This window comes from Alligator mississippiensis, chromosome 9, assembly GCF_030867095.1.
Source record: "Alligator mississippiensis isolate rAllMis1 chromosome 9, rAllMis1, whole genome shotgun sequence".
Classification (NCBI taxonomy): domain Eukaryota; kingdom Metazoa; phylum Chordata; order Crocodylia; family Alligatoridae; genus Alligator; species Alligator mississippiensis.
Window position 1 is genome coordinate 41469692 of NC_081832.1, and position 17311 is coordinate 41487002.

The window sequence follows — 17311 nt, forward strand, 5'->3', positions numbered from 1 at the left end:
AGTTGATGGGAACATCTATGGGCACTAAAATGGCCCCACAGTATGCCAACCTTTTTATGAGCCACCTGGAAGAAGACTTCCTCAAGAAATGCACCATCAAACCCTTACTATACTTAAGATACATCGATGACATCTTCATCATTTGGGCTGAAAACCTACAATCTCTGATTGAGTTCCATCAGAAATTCAACAATCACCATCCCTCCATTCAACTTTCTTTAGAATACTCCAGCACCAACATCTCCTTTTTAGACACAATGATCAGTATCCAGAAGGGTAAAATACAGACCGCAGTATACAAGAAACCCACAGACCAACATACATATCTGCACAGAACCAGCAATCACCTTAAACACACCAAAAAACCTGTGATATACAGCCAAGCCCTCAGATACCACCGCATTTGTACTGAAGAGAACACCCGGGATTGCCACCTCACCAATCTTAAAAAGGCTTTCACCCAACAAGGACACTCGTCCAGAGAGATGATCGCACGTTGGAAAGTGCCACCCGGATGCCACATGAAGAACTGCTGCAGTGCAGAAGAACCCCCCCCCCCCCCCCCACACACACACACACAAATCACACACCGCTGGTTATGACATATCATCCCTCCCTTGAACCTGTACAGAAAATCCTCAAAAATTGCAACCCATACTAGAAAGAGACCCTATTCTTAAAAAAGATCTTCCCAGAGCCACCCATCCTAGCCTTCAAACAAGCACTGAACCTTGCCAACCTCATCACTAGAAGCAAACTTCCTCAAGCCCAGAACACACCAAAAGGATCCAGACCGTGCCATGACAAGAAATGCAAAACCTGCCCACACATCTCCACCACCCCGACTATTACTACACCTCACAACAGAGCCATCAGCATCCCTGGATCTTACAGCTGCACCTCCAGAAATGTAATATATCTCATCCAATGCACCAAATGCCCTGATGGAAAATACGTAGGAGAGAGCAAACAACAACTGCGCACCAGAATGAACGCACACCGGAAATTTATCAAAGACAGAAATACCCAGTTACTGGTGGGGGCACATTTCTCACAGGAGGGCCGCTCTCTCTCCAATCTCTCATTCCATCCAGGAAGAGCACACACCAACTGCTGAAACTTCCTTAGCCTGAGGAAGGGTTTTTGAACTCGAAAGCTTGCTTAATAACTATTCTCCAACTATTTGGGTTGATCTAATAAAATATATCAAATTCACCCAAGGAACCTTGTCTGCCTAACACAGTAGCAGGCTTCAGTAACAAGGGTCAATTAATACCTACGAAAACCACAGATCAGCCAACTGAAGAAATCAACAGGAGACAATGTAGCAACCGGAAATTCTCTAAACTTCACTGTTCAAGGGCTAGAAGCCCTCGTCTGAGTTAATCAACCTCGGGGACCAAGGTTTGGGGCTGAATATCTCCAGATCGACGGCTCCCAGAGCCCTATTCATGACAGCGGTAAATTAATCAAAAGTCATCAACGGACTCCCAAACCTGCACATACATGTGGACGACCCCTGGGGCTGATAGATGCCATCCAGTAGCCACTGAGGGGGAAGTCCCACGAGGGTCAAAGACCCCTGGATTGGGCAAACCTGACAACTGGGGAGTCACCACAGTCTGCCAGGGACAGATAAAAAGCAGTGAAAAGTGACCCTCAGCGGCGCCCTCCTGATCTCCAACTTGACCAGCACCCGGCCTGTCCAGCCAGAAGGACCAGACACGACCCTCTTCTGGAGGATAACACCACGCTGGAAGAAGCCTCAACTGGCCATTGACGGCAGGCTCCAGCGCCTGTGGGATAGGTATACCCGACTCTTGTAACTCGCTACTGTGTGTGTGTGTGGGGGGGGGGGGGGGGACCAGCCCCCAGGTCTATGATTTGACTTCATTACAGTGTTTCAACCCGCCTAATAAACCAGAATTTTAAGGATCCCGAGTTGGACATTTGTAGCCAACAATAGCAGCTTCTTTTTTCTCCCGCACCACACTTTTTCAAAATGTAAGTGAACTTACTTTGTTGCCCTGAGAAGATAGCAGAAAAAATTATGGAACCTGTGAGGTATTCACATTTTTATTCCATCAAGTGAGGTGGGCATATGAAAAAAGTCAAAAACAGATTAAATTGAATGTTATGGAAAGGAGTCCACGGGCAGTCTTTGAAATGCAGGGACATTGAAAATCGGATCATCAGTTCTGAATTTGCCGGCTGAGTTTTGGATTCAACCAAAATTCCAGGGCCCTAGCAGTGGATCTCATTTTCTAAGGAGGGCTTCAGCCTGCACAAGCCGTTGCTGTAACCTCTGTTCTTGGGTAACCCCAAAAGAAACATATGGAGAGGAGGATCTGCCCTCTAATCACTATCCCACTTCAATAGAATTTCCAAACAGCAAATATTCCCATCCTTCCCTGTGCGATAGTATTGTTTCACATTTATCGAATACCTATGGTCATTTGTCTAAATGTGGGAAGAGACATGGAAACGGTTTATAGAAAATGAGACCAGGGCTAGATGAAATGGTTGGCATGATGATTTATTTTATTGCTAAAGATGACATTCTACAGGTAACAGATAAGCCTCATACTTTTTAATTTTTATTCTACTTAGTTTCTTCAGCAAATGAATGGCATCCCAACATGTTTCCAGTGTATACTTTTATTCTAGTTACTGTGTTGCTCAAAGACTATAGACTTTATATTAATGAGCTGAGACAATGCACCTGAGGTAATGTCTCTGATGGATTTCCCCTCCAGTAAAGTTATTTTCTTGCAAACTGGTAAGCAACCCACACCTATATAATTCACATGTTACTTTGAATAAATTGCTAATACGCAAAGGCATGCAGCTGCAGTATCTTCATAACCTAGTGTAAAAGGTATCCATTATACTGTTTATACAAACACATTTGTGAATAGAATCTCCCCCTACAGTGCTACTTTGGTTAGATTAAAACTATATTTCTTAAAGTATATTGGTGATGTCACCCAAAAAATGCACTCATGATTTTTAGACAAACACTCATAAAACTTTCTATAACCATTTGAAACACTTTTTATTAAATAGTTTCCTTCAGAATCTGGTAACATTCTGAAAAATGTGTTTTACCTTTTTATCATCTCCATTTTAATTTATAAAATTGCCACACTGTATACAATCATAGAATCATAGAAGAGTAGGGGTGGAAAAGATCTCCAGAGGTCATCTAGTCCTACCCCTGGCTTGAGGCAGGACCATCCCATACCAGTCCTTATCTAACATTACTAAAACTACACGATGAACCCTGTTAGAGAAGGGATAGCACCCACAGGTGCCCCCTGCCACAGGTAAAGCAGAGGAAGGAGGGTGGTCAGGGTTCTGCTGCCACTTTCCAGATATTCAAGGAAGATGGATCCAAGAACAAATATATTTGAATAAATTTAATTTAACCATAAAACTTAAGCTATGTTTACAAATAAAATGAACTTCAGAGCTGCTTTAATTCTAGAAAGACATTCAGAAATATAAAGGGATGGTATAAATGTTATTTTTAAAATCTGAATTAGCACTTCCATATGCTTTGTTTTGTAATTAACCCCTGCATTTCCTAAATACAAGAGGAAATAGCTTATATAGGTATAATTTCTAGTAGTCCATCAGCTGAGTAAAACAGAAATACATAAAAGAGCTTTTCATTTACATAAAAGGTATGATCACCTTCAAGGACTTAATTTGTTTGTCTGTCTTTCTGTCAGGCTTGTAGTTCATTCAACTTCATGCCCAATTCCTACCACATGAAAAGCACCAAACTGATTCATACATTCAAGTAACAAAAATTTAGAAAAAAAAACACATTTAAATATTATCTAAACATTCACCTATTTTCCTGATTCCATCTCCTAAACAGGCTTAAAACTATTGTAAAATTCTGCTTCTCTGTTAGTGCTCCTGTTCACACTGCAATGCTTGCTCGGGAGACTAGGGATGATTGGTTTCACCAACTTGAATTCACTATTACCCTGAATTCTTGAGTTCACGCCTACTTTTATTCACTGTTAAACAGATTTCATAAAGGTAGGAGTGGAACACATTTCCCCTACCAGCTGTATCAATCAAGTTGTTCTGAGAGTTACAGTCACCATAAACACTAGTTTGTGACACGTTATTCTTTTTAACTTGATGTGTTATACGTATATTACAAACTATGACTATGAATAAAAAAACCCCAGGAAAATGAATGAAACTAAAGCCAATAAATCTTCTATCCACCTTACAGTACATTCATCCAACCCATACTTCCTCAGCTGGCTTGCAAGAATGCTGTGGGAGACAGTATCAAAAGCACTGCCAAAGGCAAGGTATATTATGTCCATGGCTTTCCCCTTTCCACAAAGCCAGTTATCTCATCATAGAAGGCAATCAGGTTGGTTCAGCATGGCTTACCCTCAATAAATCCATGCTGACTGTTCCTAATCACCTTCTTCTTCTCTAAGTGCTTAGAAATGGAATCCTTGAGGACCTGCTCCATTATTTTTTCAGGGACTGAGGTGAGACTGAGGTTGTTTGTGCTTCCCTGGATCCTCTTTCTTCCCTTTCTTAAAGATGGACACTATATTTGCCCTTTTCCAGTTGTCCAGGACCTCTCCAGATGGCCATGAGTTTTTAAAGATAATGGCCAGTGGCTCCGCAATCGCATCAGCCAACTCTCTCAGCACCCTCAGATACTTTTCATCTGGCCCCATGGGCTTGTACACATCCAGATTTTGTGAATAGTCCCTAACCTGTTATTTCACTGCTGAGGGCTGCTGACCTACTCCCCAAACTGTGTACCTCAGTGCAGTAGTCTGGGAGCTGATCTTGTCTGTGAAGACCAAATTAAAAAAGGTATTGTGTACTTCAGTTTTTTCCTCGTTGTCTCTCACTAGGTTGCCTCTGCCCATTCAGTGAGGGACCCGCTGGTTCCATGACCTTCCTCTTATTGCTAACATACTTGTAGAAACCCTTCTTGTTACTCTCCATGTTCCTTGCTAGCTGCAATTCCAGTTGCACTTTGGCCTTCCTGACTTAGTCCTTGAATGCCTGAGTAATATTCTTATACTCCACCCAAGTTGTTAGTCCAAGCTTCTAGTTCTTGTAAGCTTCCTTTTGTGTTTAAGATCACCTAGGAGTTCTCTGCTAAGCCAAATGTGTTGCTTGCCACATTTCCTATTCTTCCTGTTTGGTGGAGTTAACTTTCTGGAATTAAGTTTCTGCTTGATGGAGTCCCACTGTTATTGACCTAGTGACTCCTATTTCTCCATTATGGAGACCCATGGTGAATAGGCTGGGGTCAGTTGCCATAAGCAGCTGATAGGAGAGCCAAGAATTTTTATCAGAACCTTCATTGACAGCCACCATCTTACTGACCAAGTAGACTGCCTCACCAGCTTTGCAGACTAGGTTATTTCTGGGTGAGGATCTGTTCTGCAAGGAAAATAAAATAATTGGAGAGTTGTCCTTTTTGTAATGATGGAAACATAGATCGTGACATTTGTGAAAAATGAGGGAGAACAAGAATCTGAAGCTTTTACTCCAACCTTGAAATGTGTGAGCATCTCATAATGCAATGTCTGTAGAACATAATTATTCCCATTTTTGGAATTAATAGATATGTAGGAATATAAGGACCACCCATCTTTTTGGGTAGGCAGTGGATAATATGTCACTCTGGCATTCTTTCCTAAACCCTGATCAGCAGCCATTACAGCACCTGTTAATACAACTGAGTTATTGTTTTCATGCACATACATGGTGTATGATGTCTGGTTAAAACTAGGGGCATTTTAATTGACATCTTCTATTTGCACTCTGATGGTTTTAGTGGTAGTGAGGGAAGGGGATTCTCAGTCTGTAGCAAGCGTGGTTGTAGTAATATTGCATATTTCTCTCTTTGTCTTGACCTTTTTGTGTTATCAGCTCTTAATAATTCTTATAAGCGAATTTCAGAGCAAAAGGCTCTTCTTGAATGAAGCAGGATGTCCTATTGTCCCCAGAGTCACAATCCTTCATGCTGATTAGTATGACCACAGTCTCAGGCAATGAGTTCTCTGTTATTGAACTGGTCAATGAGTTTACAAACACCTCAGGGGAATTGTCATTCACATACATAAGTTCCACAATGTCTTTAGAGAGTGATGACAACCCCTCTGCCACTTGTAGTTCTGATGGCAATCTCATATTTCTCAGCAAATTTAAAATCTAAGGGCGCTACAATTTGAATTTCACCATTCTGAACATTTATTTTGAATGTGGAATGGCTTTTCATAGATTCATAGATTCATAGACATTAGGGCTGGAAGGGACCTTGGAAGATCATTGAGTCCAGCCCCCTGCCCCAGGGGCAGGAAGTCAGCAGAGATCATAGGATCCCAGCAAGATAAAGATCCAATTGTCTCTTGAAGGTATTCAAAGTGGGTGCTTGAACCACCTCTGTCTATTCCAAACCTTGGGGGCTCAGACAGCAAAGAAGTCCTTCCTTATGTCCAGACTGAAATGGTCATGGAGGAGTTTGTGACCATTCAACCTTGTCATCCCTTGGGGCGCTCTGGTGAACACACATTCCCCCAGATCCTGGTGAACAACCCTGATAAACTTATAGGTGGCCATCAGATCACCCCTGAGCCTGCACTTTTCCAGACTGAAGAGTCCCATGGCTCTCAGCCTCTCATCACAAGGTCTGTTTTCCTGACCTCTGATCATGAGCATGGCTCTCCTCTGCACCCTCTCAAGCTTCTCCACATCCTTTTTGAATTGTGGAGCCCAAACCTGGATGCAGTACTCCAGCTGTAGCCTCACCAAGGCCGAGTACAATGGAAGAATGACGTCCTGGGACTTGAGAAGCATCTATGGATGCAAGCCAGTGTTTTGCTCACTTTAGTAGCTGCAGCATCACATTGAAGGCTCATGTTCATCTTGTGGTCAATCATGACCCCCAAGTCCCTTTCATCCATAGTGCTAGCCAGTGTAGCACTGCCGAGCCTATAAGCATGCTGCAGGCTTTTCCTCCCAAGGTGGAGAACCTTGCATTTTTCGGTGTTAAACACCATCAGGTTCTTGTCCACGCATTTCCTGAGCCTGTCAAGGTCTGCCTGGATCATCCTCCTGTCCTCAGGAGTGGATGCTTTACCCCAGAGTTTGGTGTCACTGGCGAATATGGCCATTTCTGACACCAATGTCTACATCATTTATGAAAATGTTAAATGGTATAGGTCCTAGGACAGAGTCTTGAGGGACCCCACTGGTCACAGGGCACCATGATGATTGACTTCCATCAACCACCACCCTCTGGGTCCTACCGTGGAGCCAATTCCCCAGCTAACAAATCGTGGTGGGGCTGAGGCCACAGTTAGCCAGCTTTGCCAAGAGGTGATCATGGGATACCAGATTGAAGGCTTTTTTAAAGTCAAGATATATGACATCAATCTCTTCTCCCTTGTCCAGGTGATAGGTCACCTGGTCATAAAAGGAAGTGAGATTGGTCAAGCAAGACCTATCCACAACAAACTTGTGTTGGCTATCCCTAAGGATGTTGCCTTCAGCCAGTCTCTTAAGAATGGCCTCTTTGATAATCTTTTCTAAGACCTGCCCCAGGATAGAGGTCAGGCTGATGGACCAATAGTTCACCGGATCCACTTTTCTCCCTTTCTTGAAAATAGGCACCACATTGGCCTTCTTCCAATCTTCGGGCACTTCCCCAGAGCACCAGGAGTTCTCAAAGATCTGTGCTGGGGAACTATGATGCTCACCAGCTCCTTGAGTACCCTGGAGTATAAACTGTTAGGGCCGGCTGACTTGAAGATATCCATCCTCTCAAGGTGTTCCTTCATGAGGTCAGCATTGATGGAGGGTAAGGAATCTCCCTCACCTGGGCCTCCCTGTTCCATAGTGGGCAAGGCCATCCCATGGGACTGGTGAAAAACTGACACAAAGTTCCCATTTAGCAAGTTTGCTTTTTCCTGGGTGTCAGTTGTCAGTTGTCCCATCTGGTTTAGCAGGGATCCAATGTTGCCCTTGCTTTTCCTCTGCTCCCCCCATATCTAAAAAAAGGACTTCTTATGGTCCTTGATACTTGTAGCTAGTTGGAGTTCTGTTGCAGCCTTGGCTTTCCTGATTTGCTCCCTGCAGGTCCGGACCAGTGCAGAGTACTCCTCCTTGGTGGTGGATCCAGTCCTCCATCCTTTATAGGTCTTCCTTTTAAGACTCAGGAGGTCTGCTAGTCCTCTGGATAGCCAAGGGGGCTGCTGTGTCCTTTTGCTGCCTTTCCTTCAAGATGGGATAGACTTTGCTTGCGCATCTAAGATTGTTCCCTTAAGGAGCAACCACTCATCCTGAACTCCCCTCCCTCTTGGGTTGTGGCCCTTTAGGGCCTCACTGACAAGCCTTCTTAGCTTGTTGAAGTCAGCTTTCCTGAAGTCCAGGACTTCTGTATTGCTGACTGACTTGCCAGCTTTTTGGAGGATGGCGAAGGTGATCAGCTTGTTGTCACTGTCACCCAGCTTCCCTTAGATCATTAGGTTGCTGATTAGGTCATTCCCAGTTGCCAGTACCAGGTCAATCAGTGTTTTACCTCTCATCAGCCTGTAGACTTCCTGTATCAGATAGAGCTCATCCATGCATGAGAGAAAGCTTTGTCTTCTGTGATGAGATGACTGGCTCTGTCAATGTGGGGAAGCAAGTGGATGTAGATACCTTGATTTTAGCAAGGCTTTTGATATGATCTCCCATAACATTATCATAGCCAAGCTAAGAAAGTACAGGTTGGATGAGTCAACTGTAAGGTGCATAGAAAACTGGATGGACCATCAGGCTCAGAGGGTAGTAGTTAATGCTTCGATGTCTGACTGGCCGCACTCGCCACCTAGGCGATGGGCAGGAGGGGGCAGGTGGGAGTGCTGGTGCCCCACTGCAAATGCTGGCTGAGGAGTGGAGCACACTGGCGCTCCCAGAAGTGGCTGCAGCCACACCCAGAAGTGGCCACACCAATTGGCCGCAGTGATTGGCCACCTCGTGATTGGCTGTGGGGGACACCCCTGCCGGTCAGCAAAATTGGCCACTGGGGACCACCTCCCTGGGTGCTGACTGGTCACTGGGGGGGGCACATGCCCCTCGTGACTAAGGTGGCATCAGTCACCCATGCAGCCTGTATCAAGTGTAGTGCCTCAGGGGTTGGTCCTTGGGCCAGTTTTGTTCAATATCTTCAGCAATGACCTGAAAGAAGACATGGAGTGTACCCTCACCAAGTTTGAGATGGCACTGAGCTGCAGGGAGTATTAGTTATACTGGAGGGTAGGGTTAGGATTCAGAGAGACCTAGACCAGGTGTTCCCAAAGCTTTTATGCCGCAGCCCAGCAAACCATATCCCAGAAGAAGCCATGGCCTGGAAACCACAGCCCAGCAGTCACAGGCAACTGCGGCTGGAAGATAGGTAAGGATACCTCAACCCCTCAGGCATGGGGGTGGGCCAAACCCTGCACTGCTGTGGCCTCTGCAGAAAGAGCCACAGCCTCTTTGCTTGGCTCTGGGGGCCACAGTTTGTCAGTCCATGGCCACTTCTGGTCTGGTGGCTGACCATGCAGCGAACTGGCAGCTGACCCACAGTGGCCTAGCACCAGGCTGTAGCCTGGGGATTGAGAACCCCTGACCTGGAAAAAATGGAGGACTGGACCAAAAGAGTTCTCATGAGGTTCAGTAAGGATAAGTACAAAGTTCTGCACTTAGAACAGAATATCCCCATGCACCAGTATGGGAGGGGGGCCAACTGGCTAGGCAGCATCTCTGCAGTAAAGGCCCTGTGGGTTACAGTGGAGAATAAACTGAATATGAGCCAACAGTGAGCCTTTGTTGCCAGGATGACTAATAACATCCTGGGCTGCATTGATAGGACTGCTGCCAGCAGATCAAGGGAAGTAATTGTTCCCCTGTATTCAGCACTGGTGAGGCGGCATCTGGAGTACTTTGTCCAGTTTTGGGGCCCCCACTACAGAAAGGATGCGGACAAGTTGGAAGGAGTCCAGGGGAGAGCAACAAAGATGATGAGGGGTCTGGGGCACAAGAATCTTCAGGAGAAGCTGGAGGAGCTCGGTTTATCTAGTCTACAGAAAGCAAGACTAATGATAGGGGATTTAATAGCCGCCTATACCTGAATGGGTGGTTCCAAAGCAGATGGAGCAAGGCTGTTCTCAGTGGTGACAGATGAAACACAAAGAGCAATGGCCTCAAGTAGTAGCAAGAGAAGTTTATCTTAGATATTAGCAAAAAAAAAAAAATCTCAGTAGGAGAGCTGTAAAACACTGGAACAAGTTACCTGGAGTGGTTGTGGAACCTCCATCATTAAAGGTTTTTAAAACACAGCTAGACAAAGTCGTGACTGGGATGACCTAGTTGAGGGTGGTCCTGATTTGAGCAGGAGGTTGGAATAGCTGAACTCTAGTCCCTACCATCCCTTTCCTATGATTCTATAATTCTGTGATCCGGTAGGCTATAGCATTGTAGGGGCCCTGGGCAACAGACTTTGAATGAGCACATGGGACATAAAGAAATGCAGAATAATGGCCTTGGAAAGACACTGGAGGAAGTGCATAGAAATTGCCAAGAAACACTGTTATGCACTGGATGGATGCAAACATAGCAGTGAGTGACAAGAAAGAGAAAGGCACAACGAAAATCTTCTCCATGCTGAAAGCTATTAAAAAAAAATCCTAACAATAAAGATATTAGATTCTTAAAACTTCCCCTTGAAAAAAATTCTCCTCTGCTATTGTGGAAAAAGACCTGGGAATTACAGTGGACAATAAGCTGAATGTGAGCCAAAAGAGTGCCCTTGTTGCCAAGAAGGGTAACAGGATACTGGTCTGCATTGGTAGGTGTGTTGCCAGCAGATCACGAAAAGTGATTATTCCCCTCTATTGAGCAACTGGTGAGGCCACAGATGGAGTATTGTGTTCAGTTTTGGGGCCCCCACTACACAAAGGATGTGAAGCAGTTGGATAGAGTGCAGCAGAGGGCAAGAGAAATGGTTAGGTGCTTGGGGCACATGATTTATGAGGAGAGCCTGAGGTAACTGGGCTTAATTAGTCTACAGAAGAGAAGACTGACACAGGATTTAATAGCCACTGTCAACTACCTGAAGAGTGGTTCCTGAGAGGATGTACCCATACTGTTTTCAGTCATGGCAGATGACAGAACAAGGATTATTTGTCTCAAGTTGCAGCAAGAAACTTTAGGTTAGATATTAGGAAGAACTTTCTCACTAGGAGAGTAGTAAAACACTGGAACAGGTTACCTAGAGAGGTAAGTGGAATCTCCGTCCTTGGAGATTTTTAAGACCTGGCTAGACAAAGCCTTGGCTGAGATGATATAGTTGGGGATGGTCCTGCTTTGATCACGGGGTTGGAATAGATCAACTACTGAGGTCCCTTTTCTAGGTTTTATAATTCTATGATCAGGTAGGCTATCGCATTGTAGGAGCCTTGGGCAACAGACTTCAAATGAGCACGGGGAACATAAAGGAATGCAGAATAATGGCCTTGGAAAGACACTGGAGGAAGTGTAGAGAAAATGCCCAGAAAAAAAGGATTTCCTACTAATAAATATATTAGGTTCTTAAAAGGTCCCCTTGAAAATATTTTTTCTCCGTTATTGTACCCCCCTTTGGAAGCACACGTTTTCAACTGACTTCTGTTTTGAAGGAGGTCTACAACTTACTCAGTAATAATTGCCTCTGGATATTGCCCTTGCCATCCCTGGTTATGTAAGGCTCTCACGGTACCAATAATGCAAGAAATAAATGGGAAACATGACTTTTCCCGTCGTCTAAAAGAAGCAGACCTTATTAAAACGTTCCAAATAATTACTACCAACGCGGGCTAATAATTTACTTAAAGCGTGCAATGCACCAGTAGTACTCTTAAATTAAACACGGTTTAAATCAGTAAGTAATGCTCTCCGCTACATACCGTACCTATTGATGTCAGATGTTTAATGTAACCGAATGAGTCCAGTTTGCAAGAATGCACCTGAGTTCACCATGAAGCAACGAAGGTAGATTTTGAAAACGGAGAACACATGAACAACATTCGCCAGTCAAAACAATTGAGGACCTATTCGTAGAGAATGAAGGGCGGAGGAGCCCACTCAACCCTTACCTGATCGGCGCCTTCGAAGTCGGCGGGCGCATGAGAGTCGGTGAGAAGATCCCGCTCCTTCCCGGAGCCCGTCACGACGCAGCCCCCCTGCTGCGGAGGGCAGGGCACGAGGGGCCTCAGAAACCGGAAGTCGCTGCTCCCCGACCCCGTGCTCAAGCACACTTCGTACCGGTAACTCCTGGACAGGGTGCCGGTCCCCGACACATCCACCCAGTCTCTCGGCAAGTTGCCGTCGCCATACAACGTGCCGGGAGCACTGGTGTACTGCTCCCCGCCCCCTCTCCTCCGGCACACCTTGACCAGGACAAATGTCACGACGGAGAGCAGGAAGAGGAAGGACACGAGGCACAGGGAGACGGTTAGGTACATGGTTAAAGCGCCTGTGTCGGCCCCTTCGGCGGCGGCGGCGGCGGCATCAGCGGACTGCAGGTAGGCGTCGGAAAAGCCGTCCACGAGCAGGATGTTGAGGGTGGCGGAGGAGGACAGGGGCGACTCCCCGCTGTCCCTGACGAGCACAATGAGCCTGTGCTTCACCGTGTCGCGCTCCGTCAGCGGCCGGCTCGTCCTGACTTCGCCGCTGTGCAGCGCCACGGCGAAGAGCCCCGGCTCCGTGGCGCGGAGCAGCTGGTAGGACAGCCAGGCGTTCTGCCCCGCGTCCGCGTCCACCGCCACCACCTTGGTCACCAGGTAGCCCGGCTCGGCCGAGCGCGGCACCAGCTCGCTCCACGCCGCCGTGCTGTTCTGCAGCGGGTGCAGCACGAAGGGCGCGTTGTCGTTCTCGTCCAGCACCACGACGCGCACCACGGCCTCGGAGCTGAGCGCCGGGGACCCGGCGTCCGTCGCTCTCACGCCCACCTCCAGCTGCCTCGTCTGCTCGTAGTCCAGGGAGCGCAGCGCGTACACGCTGCCGTCGGCCGAGTTCACCGCCACGTAGGCGAGCACGGGCAGGGCCCCGGCGCCGGCGCCGGCGGGCACGAGCGAGTAGGTCACTCGGGCGTTGTGCTCCGCGTCCGCGTCGGCGGCGCGCACTGTGCCGATGGCCGTGCCGGGCGCCGTGTTCTCCCGCACGTGCATGGTGTAGGCCGCCTGGCTGAACACGGGCGCGTTGTCGTTGATGTCGGACACTCTCACCCTGATCCTCTGCTCGGCGGACAGGCTGGGGGCGCCCTGGTCCCGCGCCACGATCGTGATGTTGTACTCCGACACGCTCTCGCGGTCCAGCGCCCGCTCCGTGACCAGCGCGTACGAGTCCCGGAACGTCGCCTTCAGGGAGAAGGGCAGCGCGTCCTCTATGGAGCAGGCTGCCCTCCCGTTGTCCCCGGAGTCGCGGTCCCTGACGCTGAGCAGGGCCACCACCGTCTCGGGGGGCGCGTCCTCGGGGATGGGGCTGATGAGGGATGTCAGGGTCACCTCTGGCGCGTTGTCGTTCACATCCACCACCTCCACCAGGACTTTGCAGTGCGCCGACAGCCCCCCGCCGTCCGTGGCCTGGATGTACAGCTCGTAGGTTTCCCTCGTTTCGAAATCCAGTTCTTCCAGAAGCCGAATATCTCCTGATCCGTCGTTGATACGAAACGCGATGCTACTTTCTACGGATTTCTGGCTGAAGGAGTAGGAGATTTCCCCGTTGCTTCCCTCGTCCAAATCGGTGGCAGAAACAGTAACAACAAGGGAGTTTCTGGGGCTGTTTTCCGGAACCTGGGCTTTGTATGTGGCCCGGGAGAAAACGGGAGGGTTGTCGTTGATATCGAGGACGATGATGCGGATTTTCGCAGTGCCGGACCTCGGCGGGGAGCCGCCGTCCAGGGCAGTGAGTAGCAAACTCAGCTCTGGCTGTTGCTCTCGGTCCAGGGCTTGGTCCAGCACTAGCTCCGCATGCCTCGTGCCGTCGCTCTGTTCCTCCACATGTACATGGAAATGCCCATTGGAGGTAAGGCTGTAGCTTTGAAGGCTGTTGTTCCCCACATCCAAATCCCGAGCGCTCTCCAGGGGAAACCGTGATCCAGCAGAGGTCGTTTCGGGAACTTTGAATAGGAATTCTGCTCCTGTAAAAACTGGGGAATGATCGTTTATGTCAGAAACCCGCACCTCGGCCCGGTATGATTGCAAGGGATTCTCCAGTATTAGCTCAAAGCGAACAAGACAGGGCTCCGTCTGCCCGCACAGTTCCTCGCGGTCCAGTTTCTCTTTGATAAGCAAGTCCCCAGTCTTGCCATTCAGCTGGAAATGCCGGCTCGCGGCGTCCGACACCAGGCGGGCCCTGCGAGCAGACAGGCTCCTGGGCTCCAGCCCCACATCCTTTGCCACATTAGCCACGAAGGACCCGCTCTCCATTTCCTCCGGCACCGAGTACCGCACCGTCTCCGAGCCGATCGCCCCCACGCACAGGAGCAGAAGGAGAGACGCGGCTTGCCTGCTCCGCTTTGTTCTGCTCCCGGTGTCCGCCATTGTGTCTGCAGGAGTCGGCACGGGTCGATCCTGAAGAAATATCGCTAGTCCCGATTCATCCCACCAGCCCGATCTCCTAAGGATTTGCTTCAGATGCCAGAGGGTGAGTTGTGCCGATGTCTCCTGTGATATTCTCAAAGGCAAGAGACGAGACAGCCGCTCTCCTGCTCCCGTTTCTTAATGACAGTGTTTTCCTGCCGGAGAGCCGGGCCTTCAGCTGCTGCAAGTCACGCTTTCCTCGAATTAGTCAACAGCGCCACCAAGCGACAGGACGTTATGCTCGTTGCTGTTCGATTTGTAAAAAGTAGGTAGAACAATGTTGGAAAGAGTCCTAGTCACAGGACAGCTACCTAAACCAATGTCCGTATATTTCCATATATTTCTATACTTACATGCATAATAATAAAAACAAAAGGGAGGATTACTGGTATTTCGTTTTTCCACCTTGAATATGTCGTGTGATATATAGGAAGAATGAAATTTAAAAAAATGGAAGGGTTAAACCCTGATCCAATTTTTTAAATTCGTTTTAGAAATTATTATATTTCTGATAGTTACTATTACGTTTCTAGAATGCGCCTATGAAATAAACTTCAGCTGCCGCGAGATATAAGAGCCTGCATTCTTAAAATACACTTTAGATCATAAAGTTCCCTGAAAGAGCACCACTCATTTACTATATTTTTCCGATGGTTTGTGCATCTCCACCGATTTGAGGATCTATAGCGTGCACAAAAAAAAAAAAAAAAAAAAAAAAAAAAGTCTAGATTTCTTGAAGTTGGTTTGTGTTGGGGGTTTTTTTTTTCCTGGGTGTTTGGGAGATTGATCATTTTAACATTTTCCCATAAGTGATGTTAATACTGAATAGAATTTTCTAGTTAGAAAATCTGGCTACTTTTTTTTCTCTTTTATATCTCTTCCATAACCGTGTCTTTTAAAGGAGGCACAGAATATCCAGCCTAGGTTATTACTTGTTGGTATATTTCTGTACAGAAGAGCATGTACGTCATGTGAGTTTCACGAAAAAAGCGCATAAAGTAGAAAACTATTTCCTGGAGTAAATTTTCAACTTCTTATACTCATGTCACGGCTACCGCGTGCTGCCTTTTGGTTAAAAGTGCTACCTGTATGTCATGCTCCTCGTTCCCTACATCTGAACACTCTCCCCCCTGTTTATGATATCCATTACCGCACACCTGGATAAACTCATTCGTTAACCAAGATCCAAATACTCGTATTACATAATCGGGTCTGATTTTAGGTTTCGGCTAAAAAGGCAACTTAATCCTGACTACATAAAGAGGGACGCTTCCGCCAAGGCTACAGTTTTCTTAGATCTCCAAATGGACCTCCAAAATCCATCCTAGCACAATAGTAGAGACGGTGATATTAAAGTTTTAGAATCTACTCCATTTCCCTTGAAACTCAGCGTTTGTATGTTTCACTGGCTTACAAGTTTTCCGAAATAAAGGGCAAGGCTACACCGAGAAGTCAGTATTTCAGATAGGAGAGAAGAACCTCAGACACAGTAAGTTGCTCTCTCCCCGCTGCTGAAAAGCTGAGGATGAAGAATGGGGCGATTTTCCACTCTCTCTAACCCACACAGTAAGCCTCTGCTTCATTGCGTTTGGCTCCATTTTTGGTATCATGACCTATCTGGAGCCCCCTGGTGAAGAGACCTGTGTCTATGGCCTTGAGCAGCTGATAGGGCAATCAGATGTTCTGCCCTATATCTGTGTCCTTGTTCACCACCTTGGTCACCAAATACCCCAGCTCAGCTGATTGTGACACCCCCTCAACACGGGCCCATGGGCACAGACAGAAGTGAAAATTTTCACCTGTTGTGGCCACACAAAGTGGTCAATAGCTATTACCAAGCACAAGTGCACTGCTGCTGTCTCCCTCAAAAATGGTCAATGGGTTAAAAATCTTAACCCACATTGCATGTGGGCTCAGATGGAGACATTTCACAATATAGCATCTTTCACAACTGGTGTTCGAACTTAGTCCTTCTAACTGGGGCCTGGCAGCAGGGTTATATTAAATGTTATGTAAAATATATATCAAAGGAGACATGCCTGAGAAAAAAAGTTTGGGTATTAGTAGAAAGCTTGAAGATTGTCATTTAAAAATATTCTGGATTAGTAATCGTGCACCCCTCACCTACCCCTAGTCATTGTGCTCTGAGGCTAAATCAGGGATCCCATGCATGAGTACAGCTGGGTTATTATTTCCCTAGAGCTATATAATGTAAGATGTTTCATTAAATAAGAGGAGGGGGAACAGGATCATTATTATTTGACACCTCCACAGTTATTGTCTCCTGTGTAATGTTGGGACAACAAAAATCCATGTATCACGTGATAAATTATGGGATGACTTTTTCTGACTGGGCAGTGGACCTCCAGTCACAAGGAAATGATAACCCAAAACTTGGTTTTAGGACAAAATGAGATAAAATCCCTTTCTCACATTCTTCCCAGAATCACAGCCTCTGATGAAGAAAATGGTCAGGAATGTTAACTCCGAACTTGAGGGTGCCATGGTCCACATCGGCAACTTGCAGGAGGACTTAACATTGTAGAAATATCCCCAGCCCTCTATGGCTGGGCATAATTTACAGGCCTCTACAATTTCTCAGCTGAATTTGTTGGTAACCTGAATCCTATGTCAGAAATTGGGTTTAAGTTAATGGCTCGGGG

The 17311-nt window shown here is 46.8% G+C and overlaps 1 protein-coding gene across 2 annotated transcripts in view; it reads right to left on the reverse strand.

Moving 5' to 3' along the window:
* The window catches only part of LOC102574276 (protocadherin gamma-A4), a 389584-nt gene extending 374761 nt beyond the window's left edge, over window positions 1-14823 (reverse strand). Inside the window, exon 1 of one of the 2 annotated variants that reach the window (XM_059733351.1) lies at window positions 12162-14803. In XM_059733351.1, coding sequence (XP_059589334.1) covers window positions 12162-14609 — 2448 coding nt within the window. In that variant the 5' untranslated portion in view covers window positions 14610-14803. Of the gene's footprint in view, window positions 1-12161 lie in introns of both variants that reach the window. The other variant, XM_059733360.1, reaches the window with a different exon arrangement.
* Window positions 14824-17311: the final 2488 nt, after the last annotated feature.